Here is a 26,094-nt window from a genome sequence, read left to right as displayed (position 1 = left end):
CAGTACCAAATGACCAAAATATTTTATTTGACTAAATTCAGATTCATGCATAAGCATGATTCATTCTCATTCTCTCTCTCTCTCTCTCTCTCTCTCTCTCTCTCTCTCTCTCTCTCTCTCTCTCTCTCTCTCTTCAGACTTTGACAATTAAAACAAACAAACAAAATAACCCCTAAACCAACCAACCACCCAAGCAGCCTTGTATAGAACAGTAAGGACACCAAGGACGAGGAGTCTACAGCCTTACTGTAGGATACACACACACACACACACACACACACACACACACACACACACACACACATATATATGAAAGGCCTCTCCTCTGTTGGCGCCATGTCAACTCTCAGGTCATAGTCAGAAACATGACTTTAGAATCACTTCTTCACTTCTCCAAGGTCTTCAATGCTGTCATCATCTACCTCTGGCCACTTTTCCTGAATGTCATTGATGATGTCATCTGTGAAGTCTCCCTAAATGATGATCTCATCCTCCCCTGTTACTGAGGCACCGCAGGAGAATTTTTGAGCAAAAAATCTTTGTGGGAAGCCCCTATTTTAAAAGAAAAGTTTCTACTTTACCTATTTCGAAACAACAAGTAAAGAAACTTCTGATACATGTTCTTTTATGCACATTGAGTAGTTTTAAAATCAGTAAGTGAACTAATGAGTAGTGATACATCATAAAGACATTTTGGGCAACAACAAACCATGTATTTGTCAGTGGTCACATTAGACTACACTTCCTAGTGACGTCATACATGTGATGTGCACTCAGATAAAATAACCTAGTGACAGATTTCTCAGAAACAATGTTCATAGTTAGATAACACAGGACTGCAGTTAACTTACTCATTTCACATGCAGTATTCATCTGTATGTATTTTCTCTAATAGGTTCTCAGAATGTCTATGAATGTAGTATATAGGAACGTTTTCATAGCAAGAGATTGACTGGTATTTGTGAAATATCACTAAGTTTCACGCACCCCCTGCTGTCTTACCTTCACATGATAAAACGTATATGTTGTGTCAGGAGACCTGTTTTGTAAAAGAATTTGTACATTTCTTTGCTTTATAATCTATCACAAAGAGAATTGTAACTGCACACTTTAAGCCTGATAGACATGTTTGGAGCAGCACAGAGGCTTTTTCATGGTAGTTGAAACATTGATATCTGTGTTACCTAATATGGGAACCAGAGCTACATGCTAAAAATTATTGCATATTTGAAATGTGACTACCGGAACTGAAGAACTGAATTTTGAGCTTTACAGAATTTTTTAATAGCCTAATGTGACTAGTTGCTACTACATTGAGCCCATAGGTTTTAATAAATGAGTGGAAAATAGTTATTCATATATTTTCAGAATGTTCTCTTCTTGTATATGACTGGAAATTTCCAAACAAGAAGCAAATCTAATAATCCACAGAGTTCCTTGTAGCCATTTAAATCTTCTCTTATACTTTGCATATGATCTTGAACAATAATGATCATGTTTGAACAAAAGGTCATGGTAAGTGTAGCCCTGAGGCCAGTGGTGTACCAAGTCCCCTGAGTGGAAGTCTGGCTTTCTCTGCTGGCGGTCTGTAGATGATACCTGCTGTGTGACCTGAAACACAGTCAGGAAAGTACAGAAACTGAGTGGGCGCTAGAACTGTTTGGCCTTCCACTGTGCTGCTTGGTGTGTATGTGTGTGTGTGTGTGTGTGTGTGTGTGTGTGTGTGTGTGTGTGTGTGTCTGTGTGTGTGTGTCTGTGTGTGTGTGTCTGTGTGTGTGTATCTGTGTGTGTCTGTGTGTGTCTATGTGTGTGTGTCTGTGTGTCTGTGTGTGTGTGTCTGTGTGTGTGTCTAAATGTGTGTGTCTCTGTGTGTCTATGTGTGTGTGTCTCTGTGTGTCTATGTGTGTGTGTCAGTGTCTGTGTGTGTATGTGTGTTTGTATCTGTGTGATTTTCATATTATCTATAAATTCTCTGGCTTATAATGTGGAGGTAGTATGGATTAAGCCAACATGTCTAGCTGCTCCTTTTGCCTCATTTGTAAATTATATTTTTGATCATTTTCATTCTCCCCCCTTTTCCTTCTTTACCATTTGAACTGTTGGCTATAAATGCTTTCCAGAAAAATAAAACAAATAAAACACCATTGTTCAAAACAACAACAACAACAACATCTACAAAACCCCACTGAACTGTTGTTTTTGTCATAAATGTGGAGCTTGCTGTGTTGTGAGGCAGAAGTTATAGATGAGATTCTGGATTCAATAGAAAAAATGGACTTTAGCAGCATATTTATTTCAGCGAGTAAGGGCGGCAGCCTTTGGCCTATCTGGTGGCCTCACCCAGGGTAACCAGCTTCTGTCAAGAATTGTTATATAGTGACCTGGCTCTTAATGAAAAGATCCTCTCCTTCATTCAGAGGTGTGGTAGCGAGAGGAGCAGGAAGCAGCTTTAAAAACTGTAATTTTACTTAAAACTTTTATCTTGAACAAAAAAAACAGGTTTTATTTTTAAAAAATTACTTTCCTTTTCCTTGTTACCGAACATGGAACCTAAAGACATTTGAATGTTTTACATAAGGCTATGCTTAATTTAAATTAAAGCTCTCCTCAGCATCATACTGCTCAGGAAAAGGTAAGGAGTAATTAATGAATGGTTGTGATCAGAGTCATAGGTAATTTGAATAAAGGTGGGCTCTTATTACAAGTTTCTGTTTTCTTTTTAAAGTAATGTTTTTTAAAAGATAAGGAAAAGAACATTGTATCATTTAATTTATAACACCCTTCTCTGACATAAACTAGATTTCTTTTTATCTACAACATTAGAGCATTAATATTAGTTGGGTTTAAAAATCATATTGCCTATTTTCTATAGTGATTAGACAGTTAATGAGCAGTTTCTCATAAACACTCTGCACGTAGTCTAGTGCAATAAAACATATTTAAACTGGCATGGAACTGATTCAGGCACATAACTCTCAGCTTAAATGAATTAGGTTTCTTTTATATAGAGAGGTTACTTTTTATAACAACAATATAAATACTGTTATAAAATTTATTCTTGAAGAATAGGCTACTTTACAGCTTTAATATCTCTCTAGAGGTCTATTATTAGTTGTGGAAATAGCAATGGCATAATGAAGAAAACAGGGCACACCACAGCTCTGTTCAGAATTAGGTACACCATCAAGGAATAGGTAGACAGTGTGTGCCTCTGGGTGTGGCAGCCTGAGAAGGACATAGTATCACGTGTATAGCATTCCATCTGAAAGGGTGTAGCATGAACTTGAGGACCAGGAAACAGACAAACCAAGACTGAAGAGCATGTTGAGAAGAAAGTGAAAAGGACCAGTGCTACATACAACTGTCAAATGTCATAAACAAGAAGGGCGTGGAAGTGTTCCAGATTGAATACTAACAAAGATATCTTAGGAAATGTTTTAACTCACCTTAAAGTGGCTTTTGTATATAAGAGCAAAATGTTGTAATACATTTTAGGTCAATTTGCAAAATTAAAATATGGCTAGCAAAAGAATTCATTGTTGTTAAATTCTCTAACTTTGCTAGCTATGGTATGATTAAGAGTAAACTATCCATAATTTTAGACAACATACACTGAATTGTCTAGGCAGATGGGGCCTGTATGTATAATCTTGGTCTTTTAGGAAAGTATTATGTGACTGAATGTGTGGCTAGTAAATTACTAAGTATATGGAACAAAATGTTGACAACAGGTAAACCTTTGTAAGTGTTTCGTGATCCTTAAACTGTCCTGTGTAATCTTTAGTTATTTTAAGGTAAAATGCCTCAAAATAATCACCTGCATATGACCCAGGTCTGACCATTTGTGAGCCCCACTTTAGTTATACAGTTCAAAAGTTTTAGCCTTGGTTTATAACCAGCACAGCTGGATGAATGCTTGCAGCCCTCCATACTGCTGCCTTTGCTCATTTTCTGGCTGGAGCTCTCAGAGGTGAGACTTGTCATTAGTCACATGTCTCTCATTAGAATATCTGCTGGAATTACTTTAAACTTTCAGCTACTTAGGAATTATTTACTTGTAATATCCTCTGCCCTGTGAGTCAAACTGTGTTCAGGTTTGACAGATGTTGCTTATATCATTATTTACCTTAGATTAGGCAATGATTTCTTGAATATGACCCCTAACATGTACATAATAAAAGAAAGAATATATTACTATCAATATAAAAGACCTTTACTGCAAAGGTGTTGTCAAAAAAGTGAAAAACAGCCCACAGAATAGGAAACCGTGTTTACTAACATTGCCACTGAACTTGGTTTAGAATAAAATATTAAATTCTGTAATTCAAGAAGGTGCAAATAAACAGTTCTCTAGTGAAGCTATGCAACCAGCAACCAAGCCTATGGGGATATGCTTACTGTGTACTCATTAGGGAATGACAAACGGTCACAGCTTGACTCCCATCCACTTCTTATCCAGCAGGATGTCTATAGAAAAGAAGCATGACAAACGTTTGGAGGGAAGTAGAGCACTCCTGTACTGCTGGTAGGAGTGTGGGAATGATCGTCCCTCATAGAAGAACAGTGACAGTTTCTCAGAAAGTTTAACAGAATCACCGCGTTACGCGGCAGGTTCCCCTCCTAGGTATTATTATTCATAGTTATAAAGTAGGAACAATTTAATGCCCCTCAGCTGATGCATGGATAAGCAAATATGTTGTGTTCATGCAAGGAGTCTTTTTACAACAACAAAAAGAATGAAGTTCTGTAGGAGCGTAGCACCAATCACTCTAAGTATAAGAAGCCAGGTGAGAAAGACCAGACATTGCATGTTTCCATTCGCAATAAATGTCTAGAATGGGAAAACCCATAGAAACAAACATAAGAGGGTGGTGGTTGTGTGGGTTAATCAGAGGGATTGGGGATGTGGAGTTTATTTTTAAGGACATGAAAATGTTCTGGAATTATAAAGTTGTCCAGCTTTACAAACACAGTGCAAACCACTGGATTGAAAATTTTTTTAGAATGGTAGGTTTATGGTGTATGTGTTTTTCCATAAAGCTGTAAAAATATCAACCAGTGTAATTACTGTATTACCAAAATAAAGGAGAAGACATATATGTTTATTCTGATACCACACAATCCATTCATCTTCCACTTATTATAAACCCCACCAAAATACCAGATATTGGAAGAATTTCCTTAGATGCTTAAAGCAACCCTGTAGCTAACCACCAGGAGCGCTTTTTAATGCTGTGAACACACAAAACAGAGGTCCACTTTCACGACTTTCCTTACTTATGTGTGGAATTTTCCTGAAATCCCAATCAATACAGTGAAGCAGGAAAAAGTAATCAGAGATAGAAGTTGGGAAAGATTTTTTTTTCTTTTTTTCGGAGCTGGAGACCGAACCCAGGGCCTTGCGCTTGCTAGGCAATCGCTCTACCACTGAGCTAAATCCCCAACCCCGGGAAAGAATTTTTTAAACTTGTATTTTCACGTGATCTGGAATGAATAAAAAATATTCTAGAACTATCCTCTTAAAACTCTAAAACCTGCCTCAGATGAGTCTCAATGAGAAATATATTGTGTTCTTGAATCGAAAATGCTGTATGTTAACCATTCTTTCCAAATGTATCTTTAGATTTAAAACATTTGGAACCAGAATTCTAGTATATTTGTTGTTGTTTAATCTTTTTGAAGTAAGAGAGTAATAAAATAGTTTAAAATTTGGTCTCGAAGCTCCATACCCCTGGTGTCCAGTTATCACAAACTAAGGTGAAAATGTCCACTTTAGGGCTGAGCACTCTTCAGTCCCTTATTCTCTGCACGTGGACCAGTTATAAATCTCTGTACTCATCACAGTCTACTGCAGAAAGGAGTTTCTCTGATACGGGCTGAGAGATACACTTTGGGTATAAGAATAAGTATTAGGGACACCAAGACTCAGTTCCTTTGTCCAGTTAATGGTACCAGTCAGGAATCCCTTTCTGTGGATTGGGACTTAAATCCAATCAGAGAGTGGTTGGTTACTCCCGTGACATTCCTGCTACTGTTTCAACAACATGGACATCACACCAGGCCACTTGCTGTCACAGCTCCTAAGTGTGCTGGATGAGACTGTTTCCTACTTTCTTCTCCTGGTTTCCTGCACTGCACCTTCTGCCTCCATGAAAGCTGCCCAGTGATGCAGTTTCCTGTTTAATACTGGTTTCTCTGCTCTCTGACTAATGGCAACAAGCATGGAATTCTCTCTGTGTATCTGGCCTCACATCTGATCAGAAAGCATTACCCCATAACAATAGAGCCACTGTTACACAGGTAGGCACTTCTTGCCTGGTGGTCTGATATTGCAGCATCCAGGGCTCAGTTGTTTGAGTAAGGCCATTGCTGTCTCTTCCTCCTCTTCAGTCTGCACAGCACCTTTGGGCATTAATGAAAGCTGGGCTGTGCGGAAGAAGTTTTCAGTGAGTTTGATACTGACTTCTCTGTGTTCTACAACCAGTGTGTGTGGTGTCTTCAGCAGTCTTTTCCCATAGTTGTGGTGTACAGCTGTACAGTGGCAGTTCCCTGTGCTGTCTGGAGAGCTCTGGGACCTCCTGGACTCATAACAGTGCCTTGCACTGTGCTTTTGACTCAATAATGTGTTTTCTGGAGATGGCATTGTTTGCTCATTATTAAACCACTAAAAACATACATTTTTCTAGTAAAATATCATAGATTTTCCCTATTTTCATGGTTTTCTTCAGCCTGTTTAGGAATGGAAAGAATTTCCCAGGAAGAGGTTGTGATTTATGGAAATGATTTTTCTGAATTGCATGAGAATCCATGAAATAATAATCTCATCTATTCTTAATTCTCTAACCTTTTAAAAAACATTTATAAGGTTATTTAGTATATAAATGGTGTAATGAGTATTTCCTGCTGTTAAGAGTAAAAATACAGTAAAGACTTTGATATTGAGACAAGGGAACTTACATTCAGATTTTCTATTTAAAGGTCACAAAGAATATAGACTAGGGAACTGAGTTTAAAATGACAGTTTATTATGTTTGGGGTTACTTTGGGGTTTTTTTTTGTTCTTTTTTATTTATTTTATACCATTGATAGTAATTACATACATAAATCTTTTTCCTCCCTGTGGAAAAAGGGGCAGGGACACAGAGTCCTAGACTTGCTAGGCAAGCACTCTACTCCAAAGCCCTGTACCCAGCCTCGTAAATCTTGGATGCCATTGATTTTCTCTGGCCTCATAAAATTGTCCTAAATAAAGTTTACAAAACATGAGTAAATCTTTCTTTTGCCAAGGATAAGTCCTCAGAAAGCTAAATAAATTCTCCTCTATGTCTTAAAAGACGGGAGAATTTGGGGGGGGCACAATGTTGTATAACCAAGCTAGATAAAAAAAGGGTACTTGGTGACTTTTTCCATTTATATGAAATACTGGCAAAATTAAAACAGGGATAGAAATCTAAAACATTAAAAAGTGGGGCCAGAGGGAATTTGAGGGTGATAGTAATGTTCCATGCATAAAGTTTTTTTATTTATGTTTTGGTTTTATGGGTACACAAGCTATTAGAAATCATTCAACCCTTTACTTAGTATCTATGCATTTTATGCCATGTAAATTATACCCCATGCTTTAAAAATCTGAATAAATAGGAATACTATATTTAGATTGACATTATAGAGTTAGAATTGGGTTTCTATATGATTCCTGTTCATAATCTAGGAGAGGTTATTATTGTGATCCCCAGTGTCTGTCTGCCTGCCTGCCTGTCTGTCTGCCTGTCTGTTCATCTGAAGCTTCACTAGATAGCCCAGACTGACTGACCTAGATCTCATTATTCTTCTGCCTTAGTCTCTTTAGTAGGTGTGTGCATTGTTTTGTATATTCTAAAGAATACTCTGAGAGCTATGTTTTTGGTTTTGAAGGTGTGAGCAAAATGAATAAATACTTAATAGCTGATAGAAACAGGAAACAGCAAAACATCAAACAGACACTCAAAATACTCAGCAGGGATGGCTGAACTAGCCCCATTGATAAAGCAAAAAAAAAGAAAAAAAGTCAACAGATAACATTATCAAGCCTGGATGCTTACAAACATTTAGCACTAGTAGACTGGTCAGCTGTATTTCTTTAATTGCATTCCTAGTGGAAAACAGTATCTCCTCTTGCAAGTCTTCCAAAATAAAAGATCAAATAGGGTAAACAGGCTCATGCAATTGGGCACTCGAAGATATTCAGCAGAAACCAACAAAGTCCTGAAATAATGTAATATTAGATGGACAGGGCAGAGCAGACCTGTCATGAGCTTCTGCCTTTCCTGGAATGTGCATTTGTGCATCATGGGATGCACAGCAGTCATCACTGTTTGAGCAGTTTGCCTTCTAGTTGTTGGGGGTGGCAATATTATAAACATTTGTTTTCCCTTTCCCTGTTACAGAGGCAAGAGACGAGCCTGGCTCAGGACAGGGCTTTAGAGGACATAGCATAAACAACCTTGGATCTGAGATAGGAGGCTGCTTTCAGAACCAGCTTTTTAGTGGTCTTAAATAGCACATGACAATTCACCAATATCAATGACATTACACTTGACCGTGCCTTGCTTCAAAATTCCTTATTTTAAAGGGGATACTTGTGCTTTGATAGCATTCTGAGAAGTAGGTAAGACATGCAATAGCTGTGACATTACTTATGATGGATTGTAGTGGGCAGTAGTAAAGGCAGGAGAGGTTGTGGAGAATCATTTAGAAGGATCACATTTTGCAGCCCCGAGGTCTCTTTTGCATTGTAACTGTTTACAGAGGTTTCATTTGCCTTGATGATCATTAGTTAGTTATACTTCTTGAATTTTAGCCCTGGTGGAGACAGTAGATTGTCCTTTAAAATGTTACTAGCTATATATCTAAATGAACTGACATGAAAATTCATGGATTTCAGAACCAAGGAAAGAAAACAATGTTTGTGACCACAGGGATGGATAATGCTGTACTCAATCTCCTAGCTCAGACCAGTGTACTGATGAGAGAATCCTCCCCAAAAGCTATATGACTAGGTGTTTTGGGCAACTGTAAGACCATAAGACCAATTGCCAGTGCCATTGTTATGGTTGTTGTAGTTGTTGTTGCTTTTGTTGTTGTTTCTAATGAGTGATTCTAAAGGCCAGGCAGTAAAGGTACTTGTTACCAAGCCTGATGACGAGTTCAATTCCTTGGAAACCACATGATGAAAGAAGAAAAACACTGTGCAAGTTGTCTTCTGACATTCAAGTGCATATCACAGCATGCGTACTACATAGATGTAGTAAGAAAAAATGATCTGCCTGTGGTGTTTCTATAGGGTCACCTAATTAAATAATGTTGAAGAAATGGAGGGGGAACATTTCTTACTGACTGTGATTGATTTTCTCTTGGTGACTACAACAGTCTTCCTAGACTCTCTGCCTAGTATTGGCTAGAGAACCATCTATGAGCTATGCTAAGTGAATGTTTCTGAAAAGAGGCTTTGGTCTCATAAAAGTGGCTGGAGTCATTTGTCAGCAAATTGGTTTGTTGAACTAATGAGTTCTTGTTATGTTTATTTATTGTACCACAGTAGAATTACCAATAGCAACCTAATTATAAGTGTGACTTATGGCAGGCCTGACTTAAACTTACATTGGTGATACAGTATTGATAATACCCAACAAACTGAAGATATTTCAGGATGGTAGGCTACATGCAACCCAAAGGTGCACACTAGAAAGTACCCCAAAGAACTAAGTTTGTCAAGCATGCTTATAGATCACGAGGGAAGGTCTATTGCGTGATTTAGCTTGTATCTTTTAAGTTGGCTCAAATTTTTAAATACAGGAAAATGTCATCTTTTTTTTTTTCACATAGTCTTCAGGCTTCCAGATCCTATTTGCCCTATTTAGAAAGTACTTTAGACAAATAAAAAAAATTGCAAAAAAAATTGTACAAAAAAAAATACAAGAATAACTTGGCTCTACTTCAAGCTAATTTCTAAATATAGTTAGTAATTTTATTTTTGCCTAAATTAGTCTTACACCATTGGTTTTCTCCAAATGATTCATCTGAAATTTCTCCAAAACTTTAAGGAGAATGATCACAAAGGTAGAAGGGCAAGTCTTAGAAGTATGAAACACTTTTTCATGTAAAACCCATTTTAATTTAGGTGTATATTATATCTGTGAAAGATACATGACTATTACTTGAACTTCCATAAACCAACATTTTGGTTATAATAACATGAAAAAGAATGAAAACCTTCACATGTCTACCTTTACATAGTTGTATATTTAGAGTCACAACTGAAAACTTTTTTACCTTCTAGTACAAATATCTGCTACTTTTCTATAGGACGCATTAACCACAACAGGAAAATGAGACAAGTGTATTTAAGAATGATAAATCTTTTATCCAAATGAGGGAATATTCTATAACTGTTTCCTCTGACCTGAAAATGTCATTGCTGGAGGGAGGAGGGACTGCCCTACCTGGGGATCCATTCCATATGCAGCCACCAAAACCAGTCACTATTGCTGATGCCAAGAAGCTCTTGCTGGAAAAAAAAAAAAAAAGAAGAAGAAGAAGAAGAAGAAGAAGCACTTGCTGATAGGAGCCAGATATGGATATCCTCTAAGAGTCTCTGCCAGAGCCTTACTGATTCAGATGAGGATGCTTGCAGCTAACCAGTTGAACTGAACAAGGGGACCCCAATGGAGGAGTTAGAGAAAAAAAAATGCAACACTATAGGAAGAACAACAATATCAACCAACCAGACCCTACCAGTGCTCCCAGGGACTAAACCACCAACCAATGAGTACACATGGAGGACCCATGGCTCCAGCCGCATGTGTAGCAGAGGATGGCATTGTTCAGCATCAATAGGAGGAAACGCCCTTGGTCCTGTGAAGGCTCGTTTCCCCAATGTAGGGGACTGCCAGGGCGTTAAGGAAGGAGTGGGTGGGTGGGAGTGGGAGCATCCTCATAGAAACAAGGGGAGTGAGAATGGGAGAGGATGGAAAGGGATAACATTTGACATGTAAATACGTAAAATATCCAAGAAAAATAAAATTAAAAAAAAAGATTCAGGAAGTAAATAAAACAGAAACGTAAGAGGTGCAGGAGGGTCTTGAACTTACGATTCCTAAGCATTCAGGTCAGGCTTTGTAAAAACAGTAAACAATAGCTGGGTGAGGAGACGCCTGTGGCAAGCCATCTGTAAGTGTCAGGTCGATTCTAGAATGCAGATCTTACAAGTCCTCACCCATGCTTTCCAGTGATGAAGCTCATTTTGAGTCATCTGTCATCTTATAGAAAACCTCCTATGCTACTATAAGTCACCCTGTTGCCTGTGCCTATTGGAGACAAACCTAAGAGAATGTAATGATCTCTCCTTTCTTTTGCTTATGAAACAATAGACAATAGTGTTTTGGTTTTTTGTTTTCATGACATAAAAGCTATAATCTTGGCCATGCCATTCTTATTTTTGTTAACTTTCTAACTTGAAAGAAGTTTGTTCTTCCTGATAACAGCTAGAATAGTCAACCTATGAGTCATGACCCCTTTCGTGGTAGAAAAACCCTCTCACAGGAGTCACCTAAGGCCATCAGAAAACACAGATGTTTACATTAGAATTCATAACAGTAGCAAAATTACATTATGAAATAGCAATGAAAACTATTTTATTGTAGGGGATCACCACAGCATGAGGGAACTATATTAAATGGTTATAGCATTAGGAAGGTTGAGAACCACTGATCTAGATGTTACATTGAAAGCTAGATTATAACCAAATCAGATTTTTACTTCCTTTAAGAAAACATAGAATACAAAATTTTACATTGAAAAATCATAAAAGTACACATTTTAAATTTTATATAAGGTATGGGTTGTGATTTTTTTTCTTTTTCTGCTGTTTCAATGATACTGGCTTAGTATGTACCAGCAACTGGTTAGATCAACACCGTTACTACTCTTGGTTGGTGACGTCTTATACCTGGCCTGTTTCACAGACATTTAAGAGTGAACAGGGTTGTAGATTTTGAACTTCAAATTAAATCTATTACATAAAATGTACAATTAATATTTTATTAATCCTTTTAGAATATCATGCAATGTCTTTTTATTATATTCATCCCCAACTCATTTCATATCTACCCTCTCCTCCTTTACCTGCCTATTCAACCAACCTCAAATAATCTGCTTAAAATTATTTTTCAAACCAAACGAAGTGTTCCCTTTCGTGTCTTCTGTAGACATCAGTTTCATCTGTTTTATCAGTTCCTCTGTGGGCACCTGTCACACCTGTTGTTGTTTTGTTCCCCATGGAAAGGAATTTTTTTTGTTTCCCATGAAAAAGAAGTTTAATTTTTTTTCTTTCTTCTTTATGTATTATTATTCATAGGTGTTGGATTTTTGTTTGTTTATGTGTGTGTGCACGTGTGTGCGTGTGTGCACATAATGCTTCAGATTTCTTTCATGTCTTGTCCTGGGATTTTTTAAATTTAATCTTCACTTTGACTGAATGGTCCTCCACCTTGTCCTTGAGACATCCTATTCTCCGTTCTACTTCATTCAGCTATGATCTGGTGCTCTTATCTCCTGCGTGCAAGGATGTTGTTTGTTTGTTTGTTTGTTTGTTTGTTTTGATCTATTTCATCTTTCTCTTCTTCAGAGATTTAATTTCATTTCTTAATTCCACTTTCATACCTTGAGTTGTTTTCATTATTTTACTGAGTTCTTCGTATGGGCACAATCTTCCTTCAGAGATTTGTCCATATCCTCTTTAGAGTTCCTTGAACATATTATAACGCTCGCTATCTTAAAATCATTGCCCTCTGCATTAGCTTAGTTGCGTTTCTCAGGGAATAGTACATGGGCTGCTCATTTCTACAGGAGATATATAATCTTGGTTACTCATGTTTGTTTAATGATGGGACATTAGTAGCTAGAGTCAGGTTGTTCATAATAATTTTTGTTTTGTTTCCTAATTTGCCAGCTTGTAGTCTAGCTGAATGGTGCTTGGTTTTCAGTCTTGGAGCTCCTCAGTGGTAGTGGGTGAACAGGGTATGAGCAGTGCTCTCAGCTCTGCTAGAGAAGGGTGCAACTTCTAAGCCTAGGAATTAATCTGCTCTAGCCTTAGAACAGTGTCTCTGCTGATCCTTGGGAGGCTCTGCAGCTTGTCCTTGGATAACAAGGTCTAGAGTTCTGAGTCATGCCGACGTGGTGCTGGTGCTGCACTCCCTGTTGGGAGTGGGACTGGGAATACTGTTCCCAGTCAGAGTGTGGGACGTGTTGTCTGATAGGCAAGCAGCGGTAGGTTCCAGTAGAGACTATTGTCGTTCTGGAGCTGACTGGTGGATGGGGTGATTGATAATAGGGGAATGATCTACAATACATTTTAAGTCTAGTATTCATTTAAAAATACAGTTTTGTGACTGAGGAAGGAAGGAGACTAGGAGGGAGGATGAGGAAGAAGGACCAAGGAGAGGGAACTGGAATGGAGTGAGTATAAAGTGCATGAGTGAAAGAAAGAAACCAACACTAAGTACAATGAACACATACCACTAAAAGGGGCTTTTAAAGGATGTCAGGATGTCAAGACCTCCCCACAAAGATTATGGAAAAGAGATATTGGCTGCCGCCTTTACTGTGGAAAAGATGAGCCGGAACCTCACATTACAAACCCAGGAGGAGCCCCCAATATCTATGCAAGAGTTGGGGTTAATTGTAATCTGTAGGGTGGGCTTTCCTATTAGCACAGTACCTCCCACCCACAGAGCAGACATGTCTGAGATAACAAGTCCCTTACTAAGGTATCAGCTGCAGCGTGGTGCAGCCGAGATTTAGACCACTGGCTCTGGACTCCAGAGCTCATGGTTTTAACCACTTAGTTATTATAGGTAATTAAACTAGAGGTGTGCATTTGTGAATTTCAGCTTCAAACGCTTTAAAAAGAGAAGAAAACTGGGTAAGGTCACCAGGAGAGTGAGTACAAACGGAAAGGGAGAGGCCTGGCTCCTGGTCCTTTCCTGGTCATATACTGGGGACATGGAGAAGAGCTAGCAAAGACTCTGAGATACTGTGGTTCAGGGAGAAGAGATGAGCAGTTACTCTCCTCAGCTCTGGGGGAATATTTCAGTTTGCCCCATTGTGTACTGAGGGGTAGAGGAAGGACATAATCACATCCTCCAGTGACTATGACTACAGTCAACGGTGTTACCCTGCCACATAATAAGACAGTAAAGAGAAGAGGGTGTCCAGTCCTGGTCCTGACTGAGTCCCTGACTGCAGAGAGCTACTCTGCTCTTCCCCGTTCAGCACTCTTAACGCCCAACTTTCTGCCCAGTTGTAGAATATTTAGAATATTTAGAATATACTGATTTTCAAATTTTAATATTTCATTAAAATTTGTTCCTCTTTAACTATTTGAGAGAACAAAAAGTAAAGGGTATTTTAAAAATTAGAACAGAGGGTCAGTGAGATGTTCAACACTTCCCATCAGGCTTTATGACTGGAGTTTGATTTCCAAGGTCCTATATGGTGATAGGAGAGAACTGACTCGTGCAGCTTTTCCTCTGACCTCCACATCTACACCACCAGGTGCTTATACCTGCATGAGTGCTCATGAGAGACACACTGAATATGTAAATGTAATACAAAGTCATCAGAATAAAGACTGTAAACGATCAAGACCTCCAGACTTGCCATCAATGTGATATGAGGTTCCCATCTCCACATAGCCTGTATGGTGTACCCACTGGCTGGCTCCTGTCTGCCCTGCCTGAGGCAGAGAGAGCTTCCTCTGTGGCAGTGCAAGTCTACATTCCAGGGTAGACCAGACTCTGATGCTGCAGGTACTGGTCAGTCTTAAGATTACTCTTACAATGTTATTTCCCAAGGAGAAAGGAAAACAAACTTCTAGAAATGATTGGGATTTTAGTTAGTTTTTAATGGGGCTAATAAAAAAAAATCTATAACATGGATTCAAAGAGATTCCATTGACACAAAACATGTAGCTTTAGATAAATGGGATTTTAAATTGTTTTTAATAACATTTACGAGAGCATCCTAATGTATGCCAGATTCAGAAAGAATCCTCAATACTGTTGAGTCAGTTGTAAACTTTTTTTAACCTATAAGAATGTTAAATCCCAGAGAGCTAGTGAGTAAGGTTATCAGCCTCTGAGCAGTAACTCATCCCTAGTTCTCTGAGTCTCAGGATCATTCTAACTTGGTTAATTTGTGGCAGTAGCTTTTCTAAGCAAGGCATATTGTAAAACTTGAGTGTGAGCCAATGCAGTGAAAGGTGTCTCCAACGGAGCTAGATTTAGAACCCTTTGGGCTAGAGCATTGCTGGAGTAAAAAGGCCTAAATTTGGAGTTCAGACACATTCACTTATGACTCGGTTTTTCCACTTCCTCTCTGACCATAAGCAAACCACAGTACCATTCTGTCTTGCTCATTTCTCTATTTTTTTTTCCTTGAAAAAGCAAAAAAGAGAAAAGTGTCGCATGCATCCTTCTCCCGGTAGTGGTATTTTAAGATTTCATTGATTGAGAAGCACCCTGGACACCACAATATTATGTAATTATAGAGATCTCTTATTTCTAGTAAGATTTCACAAGGGACTGGTTTCTACATCCTATAAAGATAAATTGCCATAGAGCAAGGCCTGTGTGTGTTTCATTCCTCTGCCCCTTGTAAGAGTACAGAGTAAATATTTGGTGAATGGTAGACAGTTTTTAATCACCTTTAACACAAGGAGTATTCGTGATCAATCTCCATGTGAATGGCTAAGAGTGTACTGGAGAGGCTGCCACATTTTGTGGGCTGCCTCACTGGGCTTTCACATGAAAGTGAGAGGGTCAGGGGGTAAGGGGTATCCTGTGTGGTGTCAGCCTCTGTTTGCAGTGTGGTGTCAGCCTCTGTTTGCAGTGTGGTGTCAGCCTCTGTTTGCAGTGTGGTGTCCGCCTCTGTTTACAGTGTGGTGTCAGCCTCTGTTTGCAGTGTGGTGTCAGCCTCTGTTTGCAGTGTGGTGTCAGCCTCTGTTTGCAGTGTGGTGTCAGCCTCTGTTTGCAGTGTGGTGTCAGCCTCTGTTTACAGTGTGGTGTCAGCCTCTGTTTGCAGTGTGGTGTCAGCCTCTGTTTGCAGTGTGGTGTCAGCCTCTGTTTACAGTGTGGTGTCAGCCTCTGTTTACAGTGTGGTGTCAGCCTCTGTTTGCAGTGTGGTGTCAGCCTCTGTTTGCAGTGTGGTGTCCGCCTCTGTTTACAGTGTGGTGTCAGCCTCTGTTTGCAGTGTGGTGTCAGCCTCTGTTTGCAGTGTGGTGTCAGCCTCTGTTTACAGTGTGGTGTCCGCCTCTGTTTGCAGTGTGGTGCCCGCCTCTGTTTACAGTGTGGTGCCCGCCTCTGTTTGCAGTGTGGTGTCAGCCTCTGTTTGCAGTGTGGTGTCCGCCTCTGTTTACAGTGTGGTGTCAGCCTCTGTTTGCAGTGTGGTGTCAGCCTCTGTTTGCAGTGTGGTGTCAGCCTCTGTTTGCAGTGTGGTGTCAGCCTCTGTTTACAGTGTGGTGTCAGCCTCTGTTTGCAGTGTGGTGTCAGCCTCTGTTTGCAGTGTGGTGTCAGCCTCTGTTTGCAGTGTGGTGTCCGCCTCTGTTTACAGTGTGGTGTCAGCCTCTGTTTGCAGTGTGGTGTCCGCCTCTGTTTACAGTGTGGTGTCAGCCTCTGTTTACAGTGTGGTGTCCGCCTCTGTTTACAGTGTGGTGTCCGCCTCTGTTTACAGTGTGGTGTCAGCCTCTGTTTGCAGTGTGGTGTCAGCCTCTGTTTACAGTGTGGTGTCAGCCTCTGTTTACAGTGTGGTGTCAGCCTCTGTTTGCAGTTTGGTGTCAGCCTCTGTTTACAGTGTGGTGTCAGCCTCTGTTTGCAGTGTGGTGTCAGCCTCTGTTTGCAGTGTGGTGTCAGCCTCTGTTTGCAGTGTGGTGTCAGCCTCTGTTTGCAGTGTGGTGTCAGCCTCTGTTTACAGTGTGGTGTCAGCCTCTGTTTACAGTGTGGTGTCAGCCTCTGTTTACAGTGTGGTGTCCGCATGGTCAAAGATGAAACCAGAGGGGCTGGGACTGCATGCAGTTGTCATCAAGCATTTTCATGTTATTATAAGATTCTGTGGGCAGGATATTTTTTTTAAGAATTATTTCTTTATTATATATAAGTACACTGTCACTGTCTTCAGACACACCAGAAGAGGGCATTGGATCCCATTACAGATGGTTGTGACCACCATGTGGTTGCTGGGAATTGAACTCAGGACCTCTGGAAGAGCAGTCAGTGCTCTTAACCTCTGAGCCATCTCTCTAGCCCCCAGTGTGGACAGGATTTTATAGTAAGAACAATAGAACATTTTCTCCTCTCTGTAGCCTTGTGTCAGTGCTAACAATGACATTTGCCACAATTCTGTCTCCATGTTCTGCCGACATTTGCCTCTGCATCTTTTATGCTGTGGATAGATTGCATGTGGAAACTGAGGTAGGGGGAACATGCAGCAAAATGGCAAACATGACAATCAGTCCTCATTTCATTGGCATTTCTTACTTGTTAGGTTGAGTTAAGGAATATCTTCATATCACTGAGGCCTATTTTTATTTTTTTTTACTTTTAAGAAAATGATCTAATTTTTTAATCCATTAATAGGATAAATAAAATCTAAGTGAAGTTAGTATTATAGGGTGTTAAAATCCTAGGTCCTGGGGCTAGAGAAATTGCTCGGTGGTTAAGAACACTGGTTGTTCTTCCTGAGGACCTGACTTCAATTCCTGTCACACACATAGCAGCTCACAGCCATCTAAGACACCAGTGCTAGGGGATCCAATGCCCTCTTCTGGCATCCATGGGCATCAGGCATGCACATGGTACACAGCATACATGCAGACAAAATAAGAATAAAAAGTATCTAAGAGCTGTAGGATCATCACTCAGTCCTTATTTTACATTGTTTAGTATCTGTCATCACACAGGTTATGAGTCAACCTGCCAATCATGGGTTCTTATTCTATAAGATCTACACACCATTTTAAACTGCATTAAGAAGGTCAATGTGCAGCTGTCAGCTAGTAGAGTACATCTGCTTTCATGATGAGGTCTGATGTCTAAACTATTTTTAGTTAACTGCATTCCGAGGTTTAATGCCACACACAAAGAATGCTCAGAATATACTTATTCACAAGTCATGTCTCCTTGAAAGAGGACTCTTGAAAGAGATGGCCAATGGGAGTGGTAGTGTCTCTTGTTTCAACTCATTAAGAGATGTGTGTGTGTGGGGGGGGGGGGGGGTAGGCCCACACTAAAGGCATGCTAACAAAAGCTAACCAGACACCTTCCCCAAGGCTTTCTCTCTGTGGATGCTTTTTAAATGTCTGTCATTTTTATGCCATCAAAACAATACAGAGATTGACTTTTACTGGGTCAAGTATGTATTGACTATGTTGGGCCTGGAGACATGAATAACAGGTAAGGCACTTGTCACACAATGTCGCCACCCTGAATTCAATCCCTGGAGCTCAGGGTGGAAGAGCAGGATGAGTAAGGAAGTCGCCCTCTGACCTCTCAATGTGTGCTGTGGCTCACCTCAGCAGAGTTTTGTTTTTAACTCACATAAAATATTTATTCAAAATTATCCAAACTTAGTTTGTATTAATTTGAGATATCCTTTTATTTTCTATTTATTTATTTATTTATTTATTTATTTATTTATTTATTTATTTATTATTCCTTCCTTAATCTTTCTTTACAATCCAGATTTTAAACCCCCTCCAGGTCCACCGTCTGACTGTTCCACATCCGATACCTCCTCCCCCCCATCTCCAAGAGGATGTTGCCCCCTCCCAACCCCCACCCCACGAGACCCTCCCCCTCCCTGGGACCTCCAGTCTCTTGAGGGTTAAGTGCATCTACATTAAGAATGTGAAGTGTGTTTAGCCTGTAGTACAGTCTCAATGAACCAAATTTATGTTGCCCAAGTAGCAGAGTGGAAAACCAGAAGAGCAGCTTAACTTGTATTTAAATGAGCTGTTATTCTATAAACATACATATTGTTCCAGGTTATATTTTGAGAGTTCATGTGGGACTATCATTATATGAAAAAAATAGAAGTCTTAGGACTCGACAATTTAAAAATAAAGCAGATTTAGTGAGACAGGACAGAGTGGTAGAGAAAGGAAATATCTTTATCTCCAGAAGGACGTGGTAATAAAAAAGTGGGCATGTCAACTGCCCACATCATATCGAGCTAGACTCCTGCATTCCAGAAGAAAAACGCATACAAACTAGTTTGTCTTGGTGTTTTTCAGATTTCTCCTGCTGTCAAATTCTCTGTATATAGTAAAAGTAACAATCCAAGAGGTACAGTGTTTTCTCATTGGCACCTGAAGGATAGTGTGCACCTAATAGGAGTTCAGTACAATATGTTAAGTGAATAAAGAATGCTTTAACAAAAGGTGAGGGGACGGCATGGAAGGCAAGATTGCCTGAATGATAATTGCAGACTTTATATTTAAAACTTCCTAATTTTTATATTTTAGTGGTTTTGGTTACAGTAATAAGAGTGCTTTATTTTGAGGATGTTGTATAAATGAAATAATTATGATACCTAAGTTGCAGACTCTCAGTAAAAACTTGACAGTGACTTTTTGTTGCCAATGCCTCCAGTTCTGTCTGGAACATCTTGGTCCAAGAGAAGACAACTAAAAATTAAAGGAATGGATGAAGTCAGATGATACCATTTCTGTATTTTCTATCAATCTTGGGAAATCTATAGACTTTCATTTTTATTGAGAGTCTGTAAAGCCAGTATCCTAATTATCTCATTTATATAACAGAGCCATCCTGTTATGTGCAGGCTGTCCTTGAGGCTGACACAGCCCCCTGTCCTCTTAGCCTAGTTTCCAGGAGACACAGGTGCTCCTGAGCAGGCCGTTGCAGAGTGGCTTGATGCTGGTAAGGCTTATGCTCTACTGAAGCAGCACGCAGTATGGGTGGCCTGGATGAACTTTCTAGAGAAGGTAGCTTTTGAGCAAAGATCTGGCAAAGATGAGCAAGAGGTATACACCAATGGTAGAAGGAAAAACTTAGCAATGAGAAAAACATACAGTCCTGATGCAGGCATATGCTGTGTGGTTGAGGGGCAGCAAGAAGACAAGTGGGCAGGGAGAGCGGAAGCAGAGAGCAGGAGACGTCTGAGCTTAGAGCTAGTGGAGACTGAAGCCCAGGGCGCGTTGCTGGCTTTAACCTTGTCATTTTGAAGTCTCTGTAGATTATGGCCTGAATTCTGTCTCTCAGATTTGTACTCTTGTATTGGTTGGTCACTTCTGTTCATTTAGTATGACTGTCTTCGGTCTTTCCAGCAGTATTCCATCCTGTGAGAAGATAGTTTGTCAGAAATCACCCACTTTCTGTGGCATCTTAAGTTTGAGGAGTTGGAGTTGATTGTTTGGAGCACACACTTTTCAAATACGATTTTCCAACTCTTGGTAGCATGATAGTCTTTAAATTATGCTACATATTTTGTGCTATGCTGTATGTTTGTTAAAACAGTAATATTTAACATTTACGGAGACATGTTTTCTTTGTATTTACTGTCTCATATAGATAGTCCTTATCAACCTTATGATAAATGTTGCTCTCATACTCTCCGGTGTGGAAGCCTAAAAAAGTTAAGTAAGCAACAGAGTTCTATAGTAGGTGCAGAGTCCTGGCTTGTACAGTTAAGATAACAGAAGCTGCTAGAAAAAACAAACTTCCAAGGGCATAATTACTTAAACATGATAGAAACGTATTTATCATTCATAGAAGATGAGACATTGATGTTCCTGATTGCCAAAATGCTCCCCTCCAAGTACTGATACAGAAGTCCCAGGTCCCTGTCTTACAAATATCAAGACATTCCAAAGCTGATAAAGACTAGGGCACAAGAAGATCTTCGCCAAGTCTGGGGATGATGCCTTTCAAACATCACATAGCCATATCTCACTGCTAAGGAGTCTGGTTTACCCAGAAGAAAAAAAGTTACAGCCAGGAACCCAAAGCATCCTGAATCTTCACACAGCCTTATGATGCCTGTGTAGATTTTTATATTTTGTGCATTTATTTAGTGAATGGGGTGTGCATCTACATTGTGATTGGAAATGCTAGCTTGTGGGTTTCTCCACTGCTAACTGTGTTCCACGTGGTGCTCACAGACAGCAGGGTTATCTGGTCTGGAGCATCTGCAAAGAGCGCTGCAGCTGTGCAGTCAGTGCCACATCATTTCCAATAATTCTTGTAATCGCAGAGTCTGCCTAGACTAAGTGGTGATTTAGGCAAGGGAGAGCTGTGAAAAATTCACTTTTTAAATAGTTTCTCTAGTTTAACTACTTTATCTAGTTGAGTATGTCTATCGTGTACAAGTAGCTCAATCTATACAAATCTAACTGTGTACTTGTAGCTTTTTGTTACACATTGACCATCTTCAGAGCTTTCTCTCCCCGCTCCCTTTAACCTTCCTAACCTCCCTTGATAGTTCGTGGTTTAACTCTGCTTGTTTACGTGTTCTGCTAATGTAAACTTCCGGGAGGGTGGTCGTATTACAGGGGTCCTGAACTGGCCATGTATACTTTTTGAACCCACAGAGATAGATCAAGTCCCAAGGTGCAGTACTTTGCTCCTTCCGGTTCAGAATCTTTGTCTTGGTCAACAGGAAATCTGTTCCTTTAAGACTTAACATCCTCAGTTCAATTTGTAGGCCGTTTGGCTGTATTGGTTTTTAGTGCCATCAATTTATTTATTCTCTTTAGCCTCTGAAGCCCGATGTCTCAGTGACTTTTGTATGATTCTCTTGGAAGTCTGAAGACTGATTTTCCTATAAGCCCCTCTATTTAAACTAACCTCAAAACATTCCAATCTGTTTATAAGGAGATACTAAAGCTATTTCTCCTATAGAGATCTGCATCATAAATTAATACCCTATTGGTCCTTGTCTTAGTTAGAGTTACTCTAGTAAAACTCCATGACCAAAAGCAAGTTTTTGTGGGTAAAGGTTTATTTGACTTATACTTCCATATCAGTTTATGATCAAATGAAGTCAGGGCAGGAACCTGGAAGCAGGAGCTAATGGGGAGCCCAATAGAGAGGTTCTGCTTACTTCTTACTCATCATGCTTTGTTCAGCCTGCTTTCTTATAGAAACCAGGAATATTAACCCAGTAATGGCACTACCCACTATGGGCTAGTCCTGGCTACAGCAATCACTAATTTTTTTTATTGTTCATTTTTTTTTCTCCATCTTTATTAAATTGGGTATTTCTTATTTACATTTCAATTTTTATTACCTTTCCTGGTTTCCAGGCCAACATCCTCCTAGCCCCTCCCCCTCCCCTTCTAGATGGGTGTTCCCCTCCCCATCCCCCCCCATTACCGCCCTCCCCCCAACAATCACGTTCACTGGGGGTTCAGTCTTGGCAGGACTAAGGGCTTCCCCTTCCACTGGTGCTCTTACTAGGCTATTCATTTCTACCTATGAGGTCAGAGTCCAGGGTCAGTCCATGTATAGTCTTTGGGTAGTGGCTTAGTCCCTGAAAGCTCTGGTTGCTTGGCATTGTTGTTCATATGGGGTCTCAAGCCCCTTCAAGCTCTTTCAGTCCTTTCTCTGATTCCTTCAGTGAGGGTCCCATTCTCAGTTCAGTGGTTTGCTCCTGGCATTTGCCTATGTGTTTGCTGTATTCTGGCTGTGTCTCTCAGGAGAGATCTACATCTGGGTCCTGTCAGCCTGCACTTCTTTGCTTCATCCATCTTACCTAGTTTGGTGGCTGTATATGTATGGGCCACATGTGGGGCAGACTCTGAATGGGCATTCCTTCAGCCTCTGTTCTAAACTTTGCCTCCCTATTCCCTCCCAAGGGTATTCTTGTTCCCCTTTTAAAGAAGGATTTTGGTCATCCTTCTTGAGTTTCACGTGTTCTGTGCATCTAGAGTAATTCGAGCATTTGGGCTAATAGCCACTTATCAGTGAGTGCATACCATGTGTGTTTTTCTGTGATTGTGTTACCTCACTCAGGAGGATATTTTCCTGTTCCATCCATTTGCCTATGAGTTTCATAAAGTCATTGTTTTTGATAGCTGAGTAATATTCCATTGTGTAGATGTACCACATTTTCTGTATCCATTCCTCTGTTGAAGGGCATCTGGTAAACCCCATTTTTTAATAGGGTTATTTGTCTCCTTGCCGTATAACTTTGTGAGTTCTTTGTATATTTTGGATATGAGCCCTCTATCAGTTGTAGGATTGGTAAAGATCTTTCCCAGTCTGTTGGTGGCTACAGGAATAACTAATTTAAAAAATGCCTTTCAGCCGATCTTATAGAAGCATTGTCTCAGCTGAGGTTCGATCCTTTCAGATGACTCTAGCCTATGTTAGACTGATATAAAACTAGCCAGTTTTACAGTTACTCTGGCCAAGTAGAAAACTCATTTCTGCACTCTCCTGTTCTCCCTATCCCTCACCTTCTCCCTCTCCCTGTCTGTCTGTCTGTCTCTGTATGTGTGTAAATATTGTTAATACATACATAGAATACAAAACATAGAATTTACCATGTAAATAAGTTTTAACTGGTTCTGAGTTAATCCGCATTGTTAGGAACTTGTTGCTAGACCCATCTCAACTTTTTCATCTTCCCAAACTTGAAGGCTATACCTGTTACACATTATTCCACCCCCACCCCATTCCCTTCTCTCAGCCTCTGACACCTCTATTCTAACTTATAATATTTATGTATATGATTATGGGTACCACAATGTAAGCAGAACCTACTATCTTAGCTCTTTGACATCTGGCTCATTTTCCTTAAGTTAATGTTGTCACGATTTATTCATGTTCTTCATGTCCCTGCCTTTTAAAGGATGGGTGATATCCTATCATGTGCATATTCCACACACTGTTCATACAGCGATAGGCATTTGGCCTGTTTACATCTAGTGGCTGTTGTGGGCAGTGCTACTCTGAAGATAGAACATTAATTTGCACTCATTGGTGTAGAGATATCTACTTTCAGTTTGTGAAGTGGGGTTTATGGATCAGAAATTGGGGTTATTCGATCATTTCTGTCTTTAAAATGTTTAGACACCTACCGCAGTTGTGTTTCTGCTCTATGCCTAGCTCTTGTGGCCACCTGTGTGTGCTGATGACAGGTAGATGGTGATAGGAGTTAGAGAGCAGTAGCACTGCTCTGTGCTGTTGGTGTCTCTGTCACCTCTGCATCCCTATGAACTGGTTCTGTGTTTGTATGTAGCAGATGCCTAGGAAACATCCCTGAGCAATTTAAAGAAACAGGGCATGACACTCCTAAAAGTTGCCACCATTATAGCTGAGGGGGACACTCAGAAGAATGGCAAAGAAATAGTGTTCTGAGTTGGCTTCATGTTAGGGACACTGCTGTCACCTCTAATGCTCTCTTTCTCTTTCTTTGCAGACTCACATTTCCAGACTCCCTCCTGGTGCTGTGGCAGGACAGTCTGTTGCAATCGAAGGTGGGGTTTGCCGCCTGGAGAGCCCTGTGAACTGACTCCAGGCTGACTACGAAGTGTCTGCGAGGCATTTCAGAACCTGAGCTTTGGCTGTTCAGTTGAAGTTGGATGTTTTATCTTCCTTGTTTTGTAATTCTTATTGCAACCTCGGGCACTGCTTGGGACACTTAAGTGCTGCTATACTTAGTGCTGGTTGACACTCGAGTCTTAGGCGGATGAGCGGAGCATGTGTGAGTGTGTGTCCGTGTGCAGTGTGTGTGCTTGCTTCTCCCTGATGGGATAAGATCTCCTCAAGTGTAACCTATGAACGAGAATGATTAACTCTTTACAAAATGTGTGCTTTAACTGTTTACAAGTAAACCTAAAGTTGTAGAAAACTTTTATTTCATAAAGAGGTACCAACTATGGTTGATACAATGTGTCTGAACTGAAGAGTGAATCTGCTTGTTAAAATGACTTGACTTTGATTGTAGCCCATTTAATCACAGGAATCAATAATCTGGTGTCAGTTTAAGTGGATGGTGTGGTAACTTAAATGGTTGTTCTCACCCCTCACACAGGGCAATTTTCTTGAACACAGAGTGGTTTCAGTGAAACCATTCTAGCAGAGAATTAAAGTCAGAACCTTTTAAAGTAATGGTCTTATTGATAAAGTTTGTGCTTCTTTCCTGAGCTATTTGAAGCTTAAGTATCGCATAGCTTCGCGCCGTGTGTAGTATATTATGAGAGAATATGTAAAGAGAGTGTTCAGTAACACACAGTTTTAATTTGTGTATAATGGAATGTTATTTACAATGTAACACTGTAAATAAGAAAGCAAAGTTTATGGGAAAATTCAATATTATCTTTGTTTCTTGTTTAAATATATTTTTAAGATAAAGGTACAAAAATAAAAGAAGCATATTACTGGGTATGGTGTGTGACTTCTTGTCTCAGACTAATCTTTTGAATCCTAGACTGGTGACCTGTGTTTATTTTCTTCACAGAAACCTTCTAGAATTCTATCATTGCACATCTTGCTAGCCTAGCTCCATGAAGCTACAGCCAACACTAGCAGGAAGGAAGGCACTTAAGGTGACTGGAGTCTCAGTATAGAAACACCTACATTTTCCATTGTAACTCGATATAAATAACAAAGGGAACAGGCAGGAATACTCTGCTTTGAAAAGTTGGAGTAGCAGCTGAAAGCTTAATGTGGCGTTTGATAAATTGTTCCTAAATGTTATATTTAGGGATTCTGGAGCCACATAAGAAAACCCAGACTTTCCTTTTATTTATTTTTTTTTTAATGTAAGAAGTGGTTATCAAGAAGATACTAAAGATAGACTTGCTCAGGGGGAGGAAGTTTCCCTGCAACATATAATCATGGCTCTGGGCGGGAACTGATAAAGCCTCAGATGAAATTATATACTTGACATGGATATATGGCCAAATTATAAAGGAAAGACAACCAAAATGAAGAGGGTGTAAATATGAATGATTTGAGAGTTGCTGATTTATATTCCTTGTACAGGCAATTACATTTGTCTCGCTATGTTCTCGTAGACAGGTTGGTGCCATAGTAT

The 26,094-nt window shown here is 39.8% G+C and overlaps 1 protein-coding gene across 15 annotated transcripts in view; it reads left to right on the top strand.

The window, feature by feature from the left end:
• Tasp1 (taspase 1) overlaps positions 1-25,440 on the top strand; it is a 231,619-nt gene extending 206,179 nt beyond the window's left edge. For 14 of the 15 annotated variants that reach the window (XM_039105021.2, XM_039105020.1, XM_039105026.2 and 11 more), the window contains one exon: positions 24,475-25,440. In XM_039105021.2, coding sequence (XP_038960949.1) covers positions 24,475-24,567 — 93 coding nt within the window. In that variant the 3' untranslated portion in view covers positions 24,568-25,440. The remainder of the gene's footprint in view (positions 1-24,474) is intronic. The other variant, NM_001044243.1, reaches the window with a different exon arrangement.
• The last annotated feature ends 654 nt before the right edge of the window (positions 25,441-26,094 follow it).

This window comes from Rattus norvegicus, chromosome 3 (genome assembly GCF_036323735.1).
Source record: "Rattus norvegicus strain BN/NHsdMcwi chromosome 3, GRCr8, whole genome shotgun sequence".
NCBI classification, from domain to species: Eukaryota; Metazoa; Chordata; class Mammalia; order Rodentia; family Muridae; genus Rattus; species Rattus norvegicus.
This window is presented reverse-complemented; position numbering and strand designations above follow the sequence as displayed.